Consider the following 21,146-nt stretch of genomic DNA (forward strand, 5'->3'; position numbering starts at 1 on the left):
GAATGATAAATCACCACGTCAGAGCTGTGACTCTCTGCTGTGACTAAACTGTGTTTTGCTTAGTTCAGGTTTTTCTTTTCATGCATAACAGGATCTCTTCATTCTTGCATGTCTCAGTTTACGTAACTGTTCATATTACACATTGTTTTCAAAAATAGACAAAGTTACCACACCTTGGTGTCACAGCTTCAGCAGTTTATTAGAAGATTTACATGGGATTATATTCATGATAATCTCAGCCTTTCCAAAAACAGGGAGGACTACATGTGGACACACAGTATTTAATGCTGAAACCTCTCGTCATTTCCTCGTTACTCACGGCTTTATTCAAAGATATGTCGAGGAAACAAAACATATGCAAGTTAATCTGAAAAAAGGAGACGTTTGCACACAGAGGGGGAGAACGCTACAGTATCTCCACATTTTTTAATTGAATTTTTTTTTTCTAAATTTTTTCAAAGCTTAAAAGACAGGAAAGCCTGTGAGGATTTACTCAAACACAAAGGATAACATTTTAGAAATACTGTTGGTTTGTGGGAGTTATTAGTCAATGTGTGACAACATTCACCTGAGGGGAAACATTTCTCAAGAGATGTACAGACACAAGAAGGCAAGTTGTCTCTTGTTTTTTGGGTGTGTTTAGCACTGAATACAGTATGTACAGTGTGAGGTTGCCGCAGTGAGGACAACCTTATAGTTTCCTGGCATTTGACAATCTGATGTCTTCCTGTTGTTCATGGTTTGTCAGGAATACTTGTTATGCAATATATTAACCTTTAAATAGCTAACATTAGTGAAAGAGTATAACTCAACGGTGATGTTGGGCTGAGAGCGGGGAGTGTGAGCTGCAGCCTATTGTGCAGGCTTCTGCATGACTGAGAGAGTGCCTCTGGCTGGTTTGGGAACAACTGGTTGTCACTCTGAAGCATGAGATAATTGCACACAGCTAACATTTTATCAGCCTCCTCTAGTGCACTATTGCCTCTCTGATCCTCGGCCGCAAGCAAGCACATGCACTGAAGCAATGCTGCCGCCCAAATCTTTCTCTTTGGTGGCGAAAACACTGAGAGACACAATGCTTGCTCACAAACTGGCATTGAGCATAAGGAGTAAATGGGCTGTGTACATACTTGGCCATGTTTAAGTGAAATTAGGAATTTTTGGGACATATTGAAGCAGGAATAGACACTGGAAAGGTGGATTATGTAATGCTGATTATATTATGAAATCGTATATGATCATGACTTTGATTGTCTGATGTTGCTACTTCGCTCCTGGAATGTGATGTTTACTTCTCACGGGAAGAGAAGCAGGATAAGGGCTTGTGTTTGTTTGGCTCTGCCTGCACATTTGCTGTTACTGTATAATTCACTCCTTATGTCTTAACCTGGTCGAACTGTGCAAACAGGCAAACAATGGAATCCAAGCTGATTACATTAGCATTCAGAAACATTTTAAGGTCCTGTTTTAATTCTACAGCCGGTCAGTGTTTTATACTCTGAAGACAGATTTTAGGTGGACTACGATTGTTTCAGCTGACAATGAGGAGTGTCCTGCCTCTTTGAATCTGCGTGTCTGAACGCACTGTGACACAGTACCTGCAGCTGGCAGAGTTACGATAGCACATCCTGAGAGAGAATGAGTCCCACGGACAAGGTGCTGTCAAAGAGCAACAGTATACATGTTTCCTTGGAATAATGAAAATAGATTTAAGCTATCAAAAGATTGAAATTTATGCTTGACACAAACTACCAAAAAAAAAAAAAAAAAAAACCTCTGCTGGGACTCATGTAACACTTAACGCACTACGATTACTGTGCTTTTCTCATTTATTTTCATTATTAGAAAAATAGATTCTGTCAGGAAGAAATTACGAAATTTAAAATAATGTGTGAATGTGTGTGTGTGAGTGTGCGCATGTGTCTTTGCATATTCTAGGGAATCATCGGTGAGTGGTCCCCGGCAGCAGCTCTGCCTCAGAGGCAAACAGCTCCTTGTAGAGGGGAGGGAACAGAGAGTGAGCAGTGAGTGGGTAACGCTGACTGAACCAGCGCAGCTTCTCCATGTGCAGACTGCACAGTGAGCGCAACACTGCCATCCTCTGGTATAGCTGCAGAGAGGACACAGACACAGTCACAGACATGCACATCAAAGAATAGTGTCTTTTCTTCTTTAAACAGAAAGCATCTGCTCTATGATGAGACATGTACCTTCTGCATTAGATTTTCCTGGTTGTCTCTGTGTAGAATGTGTGTGAGTCCTAACTCCACGCTTCTTTGCACTCCCTGAACCCTGCCTCTATCCTCCAGACATGGTCGGTCTGCACAGAAAGACAAAAAATAAGAATAAAAAGGGTTTATTTTTTAAAAGAGTATGCCTCACTATAGACACACATCACTCTACAGTCATGTGATGGTTCCTGGATGGCTATGTCTTTTTCCAAACACTTTTCCTGGACCTTAGGAAAAGACAACCACAGCACTAATAGCACCACACTTAGATGCACACTGATTATGCAAAGGTGGATGTTAGTGACCTATTACTTCATTACTAAGGTTGGAAATTAAATTAAAAAAGGAATACAGGTAGCCTATGGACGCAGGATGTTGAGGAGGCTGCAGCACCCCCTACATCCAGGCATTACAAAAACCATCAGATGATAAAAGAAAGTGTGATGCAGACTCCCAGCAGAGAGACAGAGAGAAAATTCTGTGGTTTGTAAGCGACGTGCATGAACTACACTGCAGACTGGAGTCTCTGTTAACAGTGACAGATGGACAGATACAACCGCGTTTAGGCTCCGCTCGTCTCCTCTATGAGACATCTGTATCCTCACTGTACTGAACTATGATGAACTGGCCGTGGGTCACATCTCTCGCCCTCGTCCAGGCGCTGTCTCTCCCTCTTCATCTCCTTGCAGTTCTCATTCTCAGTTCTGTGTTGTTGACTGTGTAGTTGCTGTGGCTGCTTTGACATATAGTATGTATGTAAAGTGTTCAAGTTTGCTGTATGCTGTCAAAACATTCTCAGATTTGTATGATGGAATTATGAAATTTTGAAAATAATTGTTAAATCTATGCAACACAGGCATAATGTATTTAGCCTACAAATCCGCAACTGTACATATCATCATTCTTATGTTTCACTGCACCGAAGCAGCTCTTATCATGGCTGCCACTCAGAGACCTCCGTGTCACTTCACTCAGGAACCTTCCTAAGCTAAAAAGAGTATTCAGCTGTTACCCTGGTCCATTGTGTGGCCTTTTACTATGTGTATTACCCTGTCTATTTACAGCCACTGGGGGGCAGAAAGGCTACTTGAGTGGGAATGAATAAATGAATGAATGAAACCACATGGCTAAATGTGATGGAAAAGATGCTAAAAGGTTCAACAAGTTGTCTGATCTATGTCCACTAAAAGCTGAGGATTTGAATATTTCAATTATTTAACTAGAGGTGATGAAAATGATGAATATGTTACTCTTTCAAAATGTTAACTTTTTGGTCTGAAACATTTCTGTGATACACTGACTACATTTAGTCATAAAGAACCATCAATGTAAATCTGAAAATGATGTCTGGGTTTGAGATAGCCCTAAAGTCGACAAAACAGTCAGTGAGACGAGTCTTCGTTGACCAGATTTTCATTTGTCAGTCACATAAAAAAAAACCCTCACACTCCATTTGAAAGGGAAGAAAGTATTATGAGGACGCAGATCTCTTCTCTTGTAACAAAGAAGTCATTAACTGCAGCTCGCAAGTGAAGTGTCTTCCCAAAATGCTACATAACTGAGAAACCTGTGAGTTAATCTTACCTGTGTTGATCAGCACCAGAGCACTGAAGAGAGCGATCTGTTGCTCAGTGAGCTTCAGGGCACACATGCCATGAGCAAAGTCAAACACCGCTGTGATTAAATCACCACATGCTGCAAGAGAAGAAACCACAGAGCGGTGATAAACCAGCCAATTTATATGTTGTGCACAAGCACAATGGTTTCAGAACTGCTTTTGTGCTTCAGTCCTCACCCAAAGACTTGAAGATTTCAGCTCCAGCAAATTTCCCATCAAAGAAGACAGTGTTGTTCTCTGTGTTGAAGAACCGACTCATCCTGACCAGGACTACCTCCATGGAGCCTGAGTGAGGAAAGGAAGAAATGGGATAAGTTAGGAGGAAGGAGATTAAGATCATTTTAGATTGTGATTGAACGTCCTTACTTAAAAGAGAAGGGTAAACTCACCAGTCTTCAGCAGAGCAATCTGGTCGTTCTGGCTGAGATTACGGAAGCCTGGGATGTGTTTTGCGAACTCTACCACATACTGCACGGCATCAGTCAGTCGGATGGCACAGTGCTGCCACATCTCATCCACTGACTGAAAGCGAGACTTTATTTGTAAGAAATGCTTTTGCAACATAACATTCAAATCAAGCAAAATTTTAACTCATGCCACCTAAACTGTCCTAGCCTTTCAGTCTACTGCTCTGCTCTTCCTCTAATATATTCCTCTAGTATATGTACTGCTGATAAGCAATTTTTTTGAGGATCAACAAAGTCGTTAAATTTAAATTGAGCATAAAATCAAAAGTGGCCTTATCCTAACGCCATCTAAAATGTCTTGTTTTGTTTTGGGTATAGTCACGCAAATGCAAGAGGAAGCCTGAGAAGCAACAAACAGCCATCAGGTTGGTATACTTTGCTCTGGTAGGCTTGGATCTCCTCTCTGCTGAACAGTTTCCATCTGAGAGCCTGCAGCTCCTCCATTCTGTACTGGCTGGTCTCTCTGTGGGAACGCATGATGCTGGCACACAGCTCATCTGAAAAAACAAAGACTTTTAAATGTTAAAAGTTACAGGAGCCTTAGAAGCATGTCAGCCCACTGTGCAAATGTTTGCTGACCTATATTTCTCAAAGAGTGAGGATAGAGGCTGTAAGGATCCTCCAGAGGGTTGTAGGGATGAATGGCCATCAGATCATGAGACGGCTGTCTGGAGTCAAATCCTGGCACAAGGAACAGAGATGACAGAGAATGAGGAATAAGCGGAGGGGGATGAAGGGAACAGCACACAGTGAAGTGAGTGCACACGAGAGCCTCACCTCTTACGTCGGGGTGTCCGCTGTTGTCCAGCCTCCCCTGGGATCTCAATGTGGGAGAGATGCTGGAGCCTCGGAAGATCATACCAGACACCTGCGACTCATTCGGGGAGCACACCAGGTAAGGGTGAACATCAGCGGTGTAAGTGAGCAGCTCGGCCTCCCCTCCGAAGGAGTAGGCCGTGGGCTGAAGGAGCTGTGGGGAGCGGTCTTGACGGGCCTTGGTGGGGAAGGACAAGACGGACTGGGCGTCTCCCTGAAGCTGCTGCTGTTGCTGCTGCTGCTGTCGATGCCTCTCCACTTCTGCGATCAGAGAGTCCCGCTGACGTTTGGACATCCGGCCAAACTTCACAGCTGAGGAGGACACAAAATGAACGCAGGAAAATAAACAAATGCTGTGAGTGATGCGTTTTGCAGTTTATACAGCGCGGGCGTGCTTGGGTCTCACCATCTCTGCTCATGCCCTGTGCCAAGCACTTCTGCAGACGGCAGTGTTGGCAGCGGTTGCGGCTGGCCCGGTCGATCTGACAGTTGCTCTGCCTGGAGCAGGAGTAGGATACAGTCGGCAGCTGGCTGCGCCGGAAAAAGCCCTGAGGAGAGGGTACCGCGTCGTTAACAGAGCCCAACAGAAACCTGATTTTAGCACTATTTTTATTATATTGTGCATTTTTTATCATTACTCTCAAAATGTATTATTATTTATTTACCACTTACACATTTGCAGTACCCTCGGCACACTCACATTTGCACATTGTACTATGATTATTATTGTGGCTATGTTATTAAGTATTTTGTCCCTCTGTCTCACTGTGGTTAGCTTAGCTCATCGTGTAAGGAGGAAATAGCTCGCCTGACACAGATCAGACAGTCCAAGAAGTAACACTTGCTCAAGAAACAGTTTGACACACGATCATCCGTCAAACTACAGTGTGTTCGTTTACACACTGAGCTTTAGAGGTGCTGGTAGGAGGATCTTTTTACTTTTAGACAGAGCCAGGCTAGCTGTTTGCCCTTGTTTCCGGTCTTTATGCTAAGCTAAGCTAATGGCTCCTAGCTGGAGCTTCATATTGAATGGACAGACATACGTGAAGATGGTATCAGTCTCCTTGTCTTTATGCAGGACAGCAAAGCTTTTTGCTCTCAATGTTGAACTGTTTCTTTAATACTGATGTCATGCCTGTTTGTACAGTGAGTGCGTGTCGGATGCTGTCACCTCACCTTGCAGCCCTCACAAGTGATGACTCCATAATGCACTCCTGAGGACTTATCACCACAGATCTTGCATGGGATAACTTCAATCTGGGCTAAACAGACATAGAAGTAAAAGCAATTATGTTAACATTTTCAGATGCAGTCCTCTTCGACATTTTCTCCACACAGGTGCCACTTCACTGTCACTCAGGTAACACACCAACACACACCTGTAAGCATACAAGCAGTAGGTTTGTCTGTCAATCAGCTCAAAGATACTTGATCAAGCCCAAGATCAAGTGTAGATTATTCAGTCCTGCGTAGCCTGGATTTCGTCTTTCGCACATCAGCACTTTCTAAGGTCAATAGAATCAAACAATAACAAATTCCTCATGTTTTCAATCCATGGATAATTTTAATATCCACTAAAACATCAATTTTAACCTCTATAGCACACAGCTTGTCACTACAACAGTAAAATATGCCAACACCATAATGACACTGCACATTTTCACCCAAAGAAATAAACTGGAAAGTAATTCCCACTGTGAGAACTCAGTGCTGTACTTCCCCTCAAACATCTATCAGTTGTTGTGTGACCAGAGAAAACCAAAGGTATTTTCCTCCAACAACACCTCCTGCCTTAATAATAAATGAACAAAATAACATCAAATACGCAAGGAGAGAGCCTTCTGAGGATGTGGAATATTTGCAAATGGAGAAAGGCGTAAAATATGAAGGTGTCAACCTCAGAGTGCTTTCAAGTGGTTGACTGGCTTCTCTTTCACTCTGACTGGCCCTCTTTCATGTCATTTCTTTCTCTGTGAATCCTTCTCTGTCTCGCTCATAAAGGACACAGCTGCCAGTAATGTACATCACTGCCAGTAACGGCCATCCCCCTCTCGCCTCCCCCCATACCCCTGATCTCTGTGAGCTCTCACGCCCCTCAATCTTTTTGCTTAGTGGCGATTTTTGTGAGAATCAGAGTTGTTTGATAAATTGCAGTAAGCGTTTATCGTCTTGGTGAGAGGTGTGAGCCGTTTCACAGCATGTCCTGACAAACACATCTCCAATACAATTATAGTGTGCATTGTGTATTGCATAATTCACATCGTCTAACATATTTATAGTAACACTGAATGATGACACACAACCAGGAAGCGGAGCACACAGTATTGTCATTTTGTTATTTCTTTCTAACGCTGAAAACAAATCTCTCTTTTTATCTATTCCTGTCATCTCCTCTCTTCCTTCCACAAATGCACTGACAGTGTGATCGTTACATCTGCGCGTTGATGCTTATATGCAGTAGTATTTCCGTGCATAACTGTGTCAGATTTGTTCACGAGTGTGTGTTAGTGTGTCAGTGTGTGCCCTCTTTATCTGGTGCCACAGGGATCACCTGAAGGCTCCTGAGGAGGACAACCGCTCTGAGGTATTAACACTTTTTAAATGCAGATGTGAAATGCGGGTATGTGTGATGAAGCAGAAATACTCACTGCACAACCTTTGAGATTGCAGTTGGTACTAACAGAGCTGACTGATTAACTGTAGGACTCACCATGATAAGGATTAGTGTATTTCACAGATTCAACAAGGGACTGACTGTATAAGACAAGATGATGATTCGGTCCAAATGAACCACTCAACAGAAACACTTCTCTGAAAGCTTAATGTCACATATCATTAAATTGCTTGTTTAGTAAAATAAAGTTACTGAGCTGTGACTATTATTGCGTTTCTGTCAGCAGTGCAGGGTAGGCGGAGAGTGGTCTCTGTTTTTCAGTTCTGATTGTCAACCTCAAACAACAGGAAATCCACTGTGACCCGCAACCTTTCACTGTTCATACACGCATACATGCACTCACACACACTGACACACAGAAATCACACACACGGATCTTCCAATAGCCAGCCATAGCTCAGATAACTCTTAAGTAAGGTTACATTAGCAGCAGGTCGATAAAGCAGCTTTAGGTCAAATTCTGATTAAACTAAAACAACACCTGTAAAACAGTGTCTACAGTGTGGCTCTGATGGGCTGGGAGTGTCACCTCACCAGTATCTGTAAGGGGAAATCAACTTAACAGCAGGCAACTGCTTGGAACCTACTATTTTTTTTTTTTTTTTTTTCTTTTTTTGGTCTCACCCTGGTATCTGAGGCCACAGGCGTTGACCAATCAAACCAGCATCTCTGGTGTGTTTGTGTGTGCATGAATGTGAGAGATAGAAATACAGAAAAAGAACTAAACCACCTCTGTTCCTTCCATTAGTGTCCTTCTCAGTGACAGAGCAGGGGGTTTTGTGTCTAGCACAAAGTAAAACCTTGATTCCAGACAGCAATAAAAACAGAATTCCATTGCAAATGAAATGTTCCTGAGCCCATGAATTAATATCCTTTATAAAATCATGTGTCCACAAAGTGGTGAACCTCTCTCCATCCTTGCTTGTGAACGACTGAGCCTTTCCACGATGCCCCTTTCATACCCAATCATGATACTATCACCTGTTGCCAATGAGCCTGTTTACCTGTGGAATGTTCCAAACAGGTGTTTTTGGAGCGTTCCACAACTTTCCCAGTCTTTCGTTGCTCCTGTCCCAACGTGTTTGAAACATGCTGCAGCAGATATTTACAAAAATCAAGTAGATGAGGTCAAACATTGAATATATTGTATTTGTACTGTTTCAGTTGAGTGCACGTCAAAAAGGATCAACAAATTATTACACTGCTTTATTTCTGTTTTACACAACGTCCAAAGTTTTTTTGGAATCAGGGTTGTATAAGAGAGCGCTTTGAGAGCAAAATTAAAGTTGCACTTTTTTTTTCTGCCTAATGCCTAAATAGCTTATACTGGTTCACCCTCATGTGGTATGCTCAACATCTCAGCATGACCCAGTTAGTAAGGGTTTTGGGTTAAAAAGTAATTTTTACTGTAGGTCTTACGTGCTTCTGTGCACGATACTGTTCATCAGTAAAATGAAGCTTCATTTGCTCCCCAGTCTTATGATTTACTTTTGACAAACCCTCAATATCTTATATTTCCGCTGTGTTCCAGTAACGCCGTGCAGTATGATACCAACCATAAACACACCACACAAAGCTGCATCAACATATTCTTACTGAAGTGAGATTTAAGCAAAACAACCAATCCAAGCGACTTAAAATGTAAATCCTAAAATCAAACATCATGTGCTAGATAATGTTAAGATGTGAGGAGCTCTGAGTAGAGTGGATGTGCAGTGATGGAAATATTCTGGTCTGTCAGTCTAAATAAAAGAGTGCCACCTCCCACGCTTCCGCATGCAAAGTATACCAAGACACTGCCGCACAGAGATGGACTGATTTACTTTCAATCAGAGTTATCAATGACTTACACACTCCCACCTAAAGAGCACATCTGTCAATTAGACCAGCTTCCGCCCAGAACAGCAAATCATGAAACATGCACAGGTTTAACTGTGATCACTTCCTTCTTTAGTTCTCAATTTTTGTGATTCTAAAGTTTGATGACAATAGTAAGTACTACATTTTGGCTTTCTGATATGATAAATGATGTTGAACGAGCCTGAAAAAAAGTCGTCAATATGCGTCACCTTTATTTATATTTATATATATGAAATCACAAGGAAAGGCTTGATCTGTGTGTTTCAGCCTAGTATTTCAGCTGTAGTCAAAGTACCTTTGCATGAAGCTGAGCGAGTGGCTGTGTGTGCGTGTGTGTATATGTGTTTGTGCGTTTGTGCATACGTGTTTGTGCGTGTGTGTATATGTGATTGCGGGGGGGATACATATTGCCACTCGCAACTCTACTCTGCCTAAAATCACTTTGTCAGCAGTCTGTTCTTTGCACTGTAAACGGACAAAAAACCTCAACTTTCCTCTGACGGAAGCTTACCTTTAGTACACAAGCGAAGTTGCAAGCAAAGTTTATCTACACGCCTCACAGCCTTACACTACACTACACACACACACACACACACACACACACACACACACACACACAAACAGACAGTTGAAACACACAGACTATTAATGAACCACAAATTCTGTAATAACATGTCATAAAACCCAGGACAGGAGGTTTATACACAAATGGTTTTCTCTACCGCACCACGGTTTTCATAAGTTACGTAAGATGATTTTAAATAATTCAAATAATAATTCTTCCCATCATTACTAATAATTCAGAAAGTCTTTTTTGTCTTTGCCGTGATCTACTGCAATGCATGTAAATTATACTTTAAAGATTTTTACTTAGTTTCTTTTCAGCGTCTTTTTAATTGAAAAGATCATGCATCGCTTGCGTAATAACCACACTATTTTTCTATTGTATGAAAATTTAAGGGAAAAAAAAGACTATACCGCCACATAGCTGTAGTTAAAAAAATAAAATAGCATACACAGTAATAATAAAAATAAATGTATGCTTTTCTCATGTATTTGCATTCAACAAATATAATAAATAAAAGGTAAATGTCATATCAAATTTCCATTGTGTCATTATTTGATTCATTGATGCTGTCGTGCAAAGCGGAAAAGGATCTGTGAAAGCTCTAAACATTATTCTAAACAAAATTAAAATTAGCCAGTTTTCCATTTCCAGTATGAGAAGCCAAAATTTAGGACTGCAGTTTCTAACTGTAAACTGTATTTAAGGAGATACAAAAAAAAAAAAAGAAAAAAAGAACAGAAAACAAAAAAAGAGAAACAAACAGAAACACTGAAACACATCATAGTTAGTGCCAATAAAGACAAACTGGGGTATTTGGGGTATTTTAATAAGAAGTATTTCACGCCACTATTCTGAAGCGTATTTCTGGCTATAAGTATTTCAGTGCTGACTCCAGGTCGATGGCTGTTAAATATCTTTGTGCTTTAAGAATCAAACTGAGCCTGTTGTTACATAAATGTGAGAAATCGATCACTACGGAGTTTCATTCATTATTTCACAACAACAGTGTGAGAAAAACTACCTACCTTATCTGAGAAAATTATCAAAGCTGATCTGAACACTAATTAGCATCAGATTTACCATGTTTTACTTTGAAGTGCGGGCTGAATTTGGGGGTGTTTGAAAGAGGTAATGTTTTGACAGCAGCAGAGGGTATGAATCAGCTCAACGGTTGTATTTCATTTACCATGTTTACGGGGGGAATGTGTCACCTGCGATTTGATGTTAGCTTTGATCTGAGGCCAAACGCTTTAGCTGCTTTGGAAGTGCTGTGCAGGTTTCTGTACCCAGAGGAACAAGGAAATCCTTTGTGATAAAGAAACTGTATATGAATCTACACAGGAATCCCCCGAACACAACAACAAAGCCATGTGAAATGTGTGTGTGTGAGTGCGTGACGGCATTCAGCCTACTGCCAGGGTGTAACATCACAGAATTAGATCATTAACTGTCAATCACTGAAGTGAAGACATAAGAACACAAAGTCACATATTCAGCAACGGGAGCCTCCATTTCTCTCTTTCATGCACACAGAATCCACACACAGCTGCACGGCAGAGATACGCTGCATCTAGGCGCCATCTAACAACCAGCTGCAGATCAGCGTGTGTGTGTGTGTGTGTGTGTGTGTGTGTGTGTGTGTGTGTGTGTGTGTGTGTGTGCATCTATACCTGCGTGTTTGCATGTTGCAGGAGAGAGGGTCTGTAAGAGACTTCTTCTTCACTTCTCTGTGCATTGTCTGTGTTTTTAGTCTGTTCTTTTTAAAGCACTTTGGATAATAAATCAAGCATCATTTCAATAATCAAATTGTCATGACATTAGCAGCATTTCCTGTGCATCCTGTATGTGTGCGTGGAGTCAGTCCATTCAAGCTGATGCACTGCGGTTGTGAAGCATCCTGTTTTCCTGTCTCTTTCAGTTTTACGTTGCTTAGAATTGGGTGGAAGTGTTTTTTGCAATAGGGTTCGTAACACTTCACATGTCAAATAGTGACCAGGTCCCTTGGGTCTTCAGTGGTTTCATTTGTTAATTGTATTACTTATCTTGAAGAAGCCGTGACTCCAAACAAAAACGCATAAAATTTGTTTAAAGTTTCACACTTGTTACAAGGGTTTTTTTTTTTTTTTTTTTTTTTTTTTTTTTTTTTTTTTTTTTTGCACTCAAGACCTCAAAACATTCTCAACACCTTAAGTCAGCTGAGCTTGCTGCCTGAGGTGCACTGTACATGTGGGAGGGAGAGAGGGTAGAAATATCTGAGACATGATTCAAATCTTAAATGCATCAAAGGGAGCTCGTTTTTCAGTCATGTTACCAAACTATAAAACTGAACCATAAATAATGTGTGCATATATATATATATATATATATATCTCAATGTGAACATACAGCAACAGTCATCCAATCAATTCATTTTCAAAATTTCAAAACAAGCAAAAACATCCGCCTTCTTAAGGTTAACCGTGTGTATATGTGTGCAGATCTGCAGTAAAAAGCTTAATCACACAGCCCGATAAAGTTAAAAATTCTGCATGAAAACCGTTTTACGAGGATTGGATGAAAGCTGAACAATGGCACAGCTATTTAAAACCTAAACACGACATTATCGACATGCTGATAACAACATGGTGCACGATCAGAAGCATCGGGTCGCAGTCATGTCATCGCTTTCAATAACTGTAAACTTTAAAATCAGAGTGGGTTGGAGAGAAAAGTATGTAATTGATCTAATTGATAAAACATCTTTGATTGTATTGCCCACACACACACACACGCACAGACACACCAAAGATCTTCATCCCTACCTCGCATCATCCTCACTCCTCCACTTGTCTCAGACGTCTGTCCCACTTTCACAAACTCACTTTTCCTCTCACTTTGTCTAACAATACTCTTTCGCTTGACACACTTTTTTTTCCCACACCATCTATTCTCTCACTCTTTCAGGCTTTCTTCTGTTTTCGTTCGTCCTTTGGCAAGCCAGGTCGAGTGCTCACTGCAGCTTTAGCACACATATTCAGACTTTTGAGTGTCTGTCACCGCCTCACCTTCCTTGTTAGCGTGCCTATCGGTGAGTGTGTGTATGTGTGTGCGTGAGTGTGTGTGTGTGTGTGTGTGAGAGAGAGAGAGAGAGAGAGAGAGAGAGAGAGAGAGAGAGAGAGAGAGAGACAGAGAAATGGGGGACTGTCCCCTGCCCTGACTTCTTTCTCAAGGTACTTTTTCTTCATACCTTTGTTTCTGTCCTTCACCCCCTCACTCTAGACATACGTCAAAAAATTTGCTTTATACCGTCTGACACTTTTAAGTCACTCTCTGAAAATTTCAATCCAATCATTTTCAACAGGGCGATGCAATAAAAACAGTTCAGTACTGTCAAATTTTCTTTATTTTCAAATTCATTTCAATTTAGATTCTTGAATTTGTCCTTTGCAGATGCTTATGATGCACGTGGGTGTTTCTTTACAATGACGGCAATAAGAAAAAGCACAGAGATCTTTTATTTGCGTAAAAGTACTAACACCGCACTGTTAAATTACTCTTTTACAAGCGTATCTGTATGGAAAATGTTGATCTTAAAGGTAACTAGTAACTTCATTTGTCAGATAAATGTAGTACAATATCTCCTGCTGAAATGTAGAGGAGTACAAGTAGAAAATAGAAGAAAGTAGAAATACTCAAGTACAATACAGGTGGCTCAAAACTATGCCTGTGTACAGTAGATGAGTAAAAACACTTTGCTACCTTTTTCTCCCCCTCTCATCCCTCCATCTATAGCACCTGACTGATAAACCGAACAACACAAGACCACCATGGCTTTCTATCTCACGCCCCGTCCTTACTGCTAACCTCTGACACGACATCCTGGATGATCCCTCCACTCTGGTTCTACACACATGTGCACTCACTCACAAGCAACAATCAATAAAATCATTTATTATTCAGGCCTGTTTTATCATCACACCACCTAAAACGAAGGTTGGCGGTGTGTTACACGCAGCATCTCCGCACTTGATAACACAACCAGGTGTGCTAAAGCTGTGGCAGAGAGTGTTAAACCAAAAAGTTTAAAAAAAGACAAGATGTTATCGCTGTCATCTGCACTCAGATGCCAGAGTAGCTGGTATTTTCATCACCGTGTGTATGCGGTGTGTGTGTGTGTGTGTGAGGGGGCAGCACAGGTGCAACACACAGCACACACACACCATGTTGCTAATAGCGCACCTCCAGTGACACCACAGTGTGCGTGTGTGTGTGTGTGTGTGTGTGTGTTTGCATGTCACTTGCTGTACAGGTGCAATGTTGTATGTTCACTAACTATGAAGTTAACCACAACGCATGCACAAATATCTAGCACAAACACAAGCAACATCACTACCACACACAGACACACACAGCCATGCGAACACACAGATACAGTATCTCATAGAGAACTTACTTAAATGAGTCTTCTTGGACGCGGCTCCTCCTGAAGGAGAAGAATGTAGTGAGTGAATCAAAACTACACAGCACGTAGTTTAAGTACAAGCTGTATCACATGTGAGTATCTGAGGGAATGCTTTAGAAACAGAATCGTACTCGTGGGCTTTACACATTAGATTTCAACTCAGGGAATCCTGTGTCCAACTCCACCCTGAAGTCAGGCCTGACCAGCACAGTGTACTTTTTAAGGAGGGTCACATCTGATTTTAAACATGGGGTTTCCAGAGTTATATTTCCAGATTATATTTTCCGTGACACCACCAACTACAACATGAAAGTGCTGCTTACATATTAATACATGTCCAATAATAAAGCAACGACAAAGGGCAATCTTTATGAGTGCTCTTATTTCAGCGTCAGGGCAGTTCGTGAAACCGTAAAGAAATGTAATATATTAGATTTGTGTACATGGACACAAATGTTCCATTTATTTCGTGACACTGAGCAGGACTTTCAAACTAGGACAATCGTAGTATAAAGAGTCTGCACAGGGAGGTGATGGATGGGTCAAACACAGAGGTTTGATTCCCAACTGTCACTTTTGAGTTTTTTAAGGAAGTAGTTATTTTAACCCAATTCATAATTTTTTCCCCAACCTAACCAAGCAGTTTTGGTGCCTGAAATGTCTGTCAGCAAGCTTTATTTTGAGAGTCTAACCAGATGTTGCATGTTTATTATTGGCAACTTAACCACAGAATGAGAGCAACAGTGGACGTTGTCAAGGCACCGAAGGTGTTTCCAACTGAAATACATGAGTTTGAAAGTCATGCGATGGTTTTACGAAAAAATGGGAAATTTGTGTCCATGCACACAAATCCTATGGATTCACTTTTGTGTATATTTCGTTGCTAGTACTGCTAGAAAATTTGTAAAATTCCATTCTTTTACTCATAATTTCATATTGCTGCTTTTACATCATCTGAATACTCATCATAATCATCTGAATACTTCCTCCACCACTGAAACCTGCACTGTAGCAGGGTTAGCTTTGCAGTGAAACATCATACTTACAGTGGTGCAAACCATTATTTAAATGTGACATAAAAACCTGGTAAATGATTTAAAAAAAAAAATATTCAACTGAGCATGTCACCCCACAGTCATCTATGCGACATGCTGAAAATGAAACACACAGTCAGTCTTTAATCGAGGGATTAAACGAGAGGAGCATGAGATGTGACAGAAACCAACCCGGCCAGGCTTCAAACTGTGGCTAACACAAAGGCAGTTTGGAACAGGGTTTGCAGAACACAGGACTTATTAGTATTTTTTCCAATGTACAACGGCCTGTGCACAGATAAGAAGCCTCACTGATAGCAAGAGAGATTAAATGAGAAGATTCCTATTTACCCTAGTGTGTGCCTGTGCTGTGTTTGTGTGACTCTTCAGCTCCCATACACACACACAGGAGATAAAGGCAGAGGAAGGTGGGCGTCTGTGTCTGTGAAGCAATAGGTCCTCTTTTTTGTCTGCCTGTTTGACCACAATTGTGTGAAAAGTTGCAGTGAGTGTGGGTAAATGCGTGGACGGTCTGAACCAAGGGGTTTATTTCTGGAGTTGTGTGCATCTTTATGTGTGTGAGAGAGAGAGACAGAGAGGTTTGAAGGCAGGGTAGATAAGCATCAATGGAAGATGTAGAGCTAGCCGGCCTTTGTCTGGCGCCAGATCAGGCCCTCTGTGGTTTCCACTGTTTTCCTCCCATCATCAAATCAGTTTTGCTTCATAAGCAGAAAGCATGGAATGAAAGCAGAGCAGCGCGTGCACACATGCACACACAAATTTCAACACTAACTGAGCAACGGTGATTGCTAAATAAAATGAAGAAGATACATACGTTAAGGAACGTTTGAGAGCTAAGTATGAGCAGCATTGCCAAATTGAGAGCAATGCATTTTTAAATTCTTTGATGGGTTTCAAATGTTTCCAGGAACCTGAGGGTTACTGAACTTAGCCAGTATGTTTGACAATTACAGAAGCAACGCATTAACTGTGAAGACCGTCCTTTTGTTCGTTAGTCAGAAATGCACAGCAGCATTTTCCCTAAAATACAGAAATAAAGATTATTTGTAAGATATGGTTGGTTTTGTTCTTTGGCAGTCACACAACAGAAATGAGGCAGGTTAAATGGTCTGTCAGCCGCAGCACACTGAATTTCAGGCTAAGCCGCTGTCATTTCTAAAATGTGGTATTTACGATGTTGACTTATTAAAAGTGATCTCTACGCAAAATGGAGTGAACGGTTGTGGTTTGTGGTTGGCGGTGGAAAAAGAATCTCATGCAATCACCAACGTCAGCTTCCGTCCAAACTAAATGTGACACAGCATGTACACATTTGGCAACACACACCTGCCAGCCAGCCGGGCCAAAAACCCACCACCATGTACACACACAGTCACTGTATGTGACCGTGGTGATTACAGAGACACAAACATCAACACCACTCATCAGTCAAAATCTCCCTAACGTCTCAGCACTCTGACATCTAAGCTGACTGCTGAAGCGACAGTTGCTGCGTTACATAACAGCACTGAAGACCACTGAACCCAGAGAGCAGGCCGACAAATTTGCCAGAGTACAAAGTATGACACATACGACACAGAACAGAAACAAAACGTAAATACGATATAAGAGCCAGATAAGCTACTGAGCTTAAGTCTACGATGGTCAGGACAAGCCAATAAATAAGTAAATCACAAAATAAACGTAAGTAATTTATAAAATAACAACAAAAAATGAACATATACTGAATACGTGAAACAAAAATACACATAACAATACACAAATTCAGTTGCGAGCAAACCTGATACAGCAGGCTTGGATGTTGGTCAGCGTTACGGTAGGTTATTGACCAAAAAATGCAATTATCCTTAAATCTTTTTTGCTAATATACAGTAGGTCTAGCACAGCACTGAGTCCTAACAAACAAACAAACAAACAAACAAAAACCACTACCAGTTCAATCTATCCTAAACTACAGGCACAAAATGCTTCTTATGCATCTTTTTGCTTGAAAAAAAAGAAAAAAAACACAATGTGTCAAGATGTGACAAAATAAAAGTGTGATGCAATAAAAACAAGATTCACAGTTTTATGGTGATTGAAAAAAGTGACTTACCAAATGATTAAAATTGACTTTACAGAGTGTCAACATGCATCAGCAAAAAGGCCGAAATGGTTTGGAATTTTAGAACTGAAAGTATTTTTTGTCCCATAAAAATGAATTCAACCTTATTTGTATTTACAAAGAGATGGGTGTCACCATTGTGTAAACAACCACTATAATAAGTACACAAATCACTGCATAATAACATATGTAGTCCATACAGAAGAGTGTCGGGCCCACAGTAGATCCCTGAGGGGCACCACAGAAAGTCTGTATCCAATACTGAACAGGACCGGTTTTACACCACATTCAGGAGAAAAACAATGTAGAGCAGTACCAGACACGAAACCCAGGACTTGAGAAAAATGAGACACCCACAACAGCCACTAAAACCAAGACACTCGTCACCTTAAGATGAGCCATCTCAGCAGTATCAAAAGGTGTACAACCACACTGAAACTCTCCCTCAACCAGATTAAAACAGCATCGCAGCAGTTCCTGGACCTGACAAGTAAGCTCACGTTGTTCTTTTTCTTTTTTTTCTTTCTTTTTTCTTTTTTTTTTTTTACAAAAACCTTTAACCCCTTAACATCTGTTTCTCCTGAAAGGTGGTTTGAGTTATTATGGAGACCGACTGTCGATATTGCCACGTCTACTTCTTCACAATGCAATGACACAATGATTTACCGTTCCTCTCACTCCCCCAATCTACCGTCCCCTCGTCCTGTGCACCAGCACAGCACCTGTTGCTGATTGGCTGGAACAGTGTCCGAGCCACTTTGTTTGTTTCCTGTTTGCAGAGCTGGAGCTGTGTACAAAAAAACGGGCTGTTTTCAGCACACATGCTGAACAGACCGCGAGGAGATGTTCGCTGAATTTCAAATTCTGCAGGTATCAACAATCTTTCTCCAGAATGACTCACCCCACATTTAAGTAGCATTTAGGGTTGTTAAATTTGTCTTTTTCAACTCTGTTATAGTATCATACTGTATATCATGTTGGTCAAGCTCGAGCTTCCTTTTGCATCATTTTAGACTAATTTCCCAAGTTGAGTATACCTTGACTTTTTCTAAATGCGTTTAAGTGAGTTAAAAAGCCAGAAAAATATGATTAAAGAATAGAAGAATGTGAGACTAACTCGTACCAGCGTCTGTATATATAATATTAGCACATTTCCTTTACTTTTACTCTTAGCGTGTATGTGTCTGTCTTCATAATGTTCAAATTTTGAAATCACGGCCATATATATAAATATAAAAAAACAGTTAAAAATATTTCTAGACATACATGGTCTGGTGTATTATTATGTATTTTATTTGAAGAAAAATGGCAATGCTTTGAGAAAGACGTCTCAGTGTCAGATAAAACCGAAACTGTCTGCATGGCTCGATATCACTGGTACTGACGAACTGTCTTGCACAACTTTGACTGTGAATGTAGCGTTATTCAGCTCTAATCCTCCTACGTTTACAGTACAGTTGAATACACAATTACATTTCAGTCAAGTTTTTTAAATTCTTACTCTTGTCCTCTCTTTCTATGACAGTACCACTAAATATCTCTATTCATGTCAGAAGACGTCACTCAACACAAACAAACAGAGACAGAATGTGAATATATTACTCAAGCTGGTGAACTGTCCATCTACTTTGACTTACAATGGAGCATTAGTCAGCTGTGATCCTGCTACATTTACTTGAGTCAAGGGTAAATACTTGTTTTTGCACTCTGCACTTTTTTAAACTGTGAGCCATTGTTCATATAGTCACCCTTGGTACAGCAGGGCAGGTAAACTCTAGCAAACTGTGCTGCTGTGCAATGAGAGCAGTAGGAAAGGTGTGCAGTGGGTTTGTGTGGCAGAGGGGCCAGGTGACTTATCTCAAGCCACAGCCAACAGTTTGATTTTAGCCGGGCAGAGCTCTGAATAGAAAAGCATTGACCAAAAACAGAAGCAAAAATAAGCACTAATCCCCAAAGGATTACTCCAGCTTACTGCCATTCTTACCCTCTCACAGCACCTTAACCACACCCCAGTCAGAGGGATGAGGAGAGTTACTGGGGTAAAGATGGATGAGAGTGGAGGGAAAGAAGATAATCGTGAACACAGTGCAGGAAGGACAGACAAAAGAGAGACACAGAGTCTGCTGGTGCAGGACAGATGAGCAGAACAGGGCGGGAATGGGTACAGAATGGCATGCTGGGAGATCAGAGCAAGGCTTGCTTTGGCCAAAAGGGAGAGGGGACATAAAATAAGGCTTTAGAATTTAATTACAACACAAAAACCAGCTAGAACTATTCAGCAACCTTTCATACTACTTGCAGAGGCATTACAGTTCAAGCAGCCCACACATGCTGCAGCAGTCTGAATGCAATGTGCAGAATGAAACTTCAGTGGTGGATCCTCTTACCTCTTTTGATGGGGGTGTCAGCTGGGGGCACGTCGGGCTCCTCATATTCCATAACTCTCCTGTCAAAACAGTAGGTGGCCTTACACACTCATACACTCACCTCTCTCTCTCACACACACACAAACCACAGACGACTTGCTATGTCAGACGCTTTTTGAACTCCACCTGCCTCTTCCATTTGACTCAGACGGCAATGAGACAGAACTGGAGCTCTCATACTACCTGTTGCTTGTTCTAGCGCCCGGGCCGGCGCAGGCATTTGAAAACATGCACTGCCATCTCGCCTCCTCACTGTCCTTACAGCGGCTTCCACAACTCGGTCATCTTCTTACCCCCTCTGTCAGCACTCCCTCGGTCAACAGCACACCTCCTCTTGTGTGGTTGTTTTGAAATAATTGAATTCCCCCCGAGGCAGCAGCAGAGAGGAGAGAGTGCAGCTGGACCGGCCGGCCGTTCACAAGCCGTGCGCCCCGGTCCCCCCCCCTCCTCCTGCTCCCTGCGCTCTCTGTGCGCTCTGACCGTCCCGGCCTGGAGAGAGTTATGTCACCGGCTGTTACGTAATAGCAGCGGATCGGGTTTTGCTTTGTAGTGCTCTGTTGAGAAATATAATCCCATGTTGCAGCCACAAATTTCCGCCACACTAATCGAGAAAATACAATGCATAGAAAGGACATTAATCCCGGTGCAGGTTTGGCCTTCTACCACACAGCTACATGGGAAATAACACACTTAACATACATAAAATCCCTCTTGACATGCTGGTGTAATTTTAACGACTTGGTCAAGCCACTTGCAGGCCTCTGTACGTGCAACACATGCAGCTGGGGGTTATTTAAATAAAGGTAGACTATGCAATACCTCATTTAACTGAGATAGGAAAACAACCGCAGACAAAGAAAACAATGAATAATCGATTATGTCTTCT

General features: G+C 41.4%; 1 protein-coding gene across 6 annotated transcripts; it reads right to left on the minus strand.

Annotated features, from left to right (window-relative positions):
• Positions 1–445: 445 nt before the first annotated feature.
• On the minus strand, positions 446–20,712 carry rorc (RAR-related orphan receptor C). Of its 6 annotated transcripts, none has more exons than XM_076737915.1 (13): positions 20,444–20,712; positions 20,222–20,325; positions 14,667–14,696; positions 6,309–6,394; positions 5,539–5,680; positions 5,094–5,444; positions 4,896–4,997; positions 4,692–4,813; positions 4,239–4,371; positions 4,027–4,134; positions 3,816–3,926; positions 2,211–2,320; positions 446–2,110 (listed from the first exon to the last, which is right to left on the minus strand). In XM_076737915.1, the coding sequence occupies exons 2-13, from the start codon at positions 20,271–20,273 to the stop codon at positions 1,943–1,945; spliced, it is 1,515 nt and encodes a 504-aa protein (XP_076594030.1). In that variant the 5' UTR covers positions 20,274–20,325; positions 20,444–20,712; the 3' UTR covers positions 446–1,942. The 6 variants fall into 6 exon arrangements, with proteins under 6 accessions (XP_076594030.1, XP_076594029.1, XP_076594026.1 ...); XM_076737914.1 differs by having other exon boundaries at positions 457–2,110; positions 20,222–20,329; positions 20,444–20,708; XM_076737911.1 differs by having other exon boundaries at positions 1,808–2,110; positions 20,222–20,280; positions 20,444–20,621.
• Positions 20,713–21,146: the final 434 nt, after the last annotated feature.

The sequence above is a fragment of the Chaetodon auriga genome, chromosome 8 (assembly GCF_051107435.1).
Source record: "Chaetodon auriga isolate fChaAug3 chromosome 8, fChaAug3.hap1, whole genome shotgun sequence".
Lineage (NCBI taxonomy): Eukaryota > Metazoa > Chordata > Actinopteri > Chaetodontiformes > Chaetodontidae > Chaetodon > Chaetodon auriga.

Coding starts and splice junctions, on each gene's coding strand:
- rorc (XM_076737911.1), bottom strand. CDS start 20,490: ATGTTTTCAAATGCCTGCGCCGGCCCGGGCGCTAGAACAAGCAACAG. Junction 5,445..5,538: donor ACAGGGCATGAGCAGAGATG/GTGAGACCCAAG, acceptor TGTCCTCCTCAG/CTGTGAAGTTTGGCCGGATG. Junction 3,927..4,026: donor TGAAATCTTCAAGTCTTTGG/GTGAGGACTGAA, acceptor CTTCTCTTGCAG/CATGTGGTGATTTAATCACA.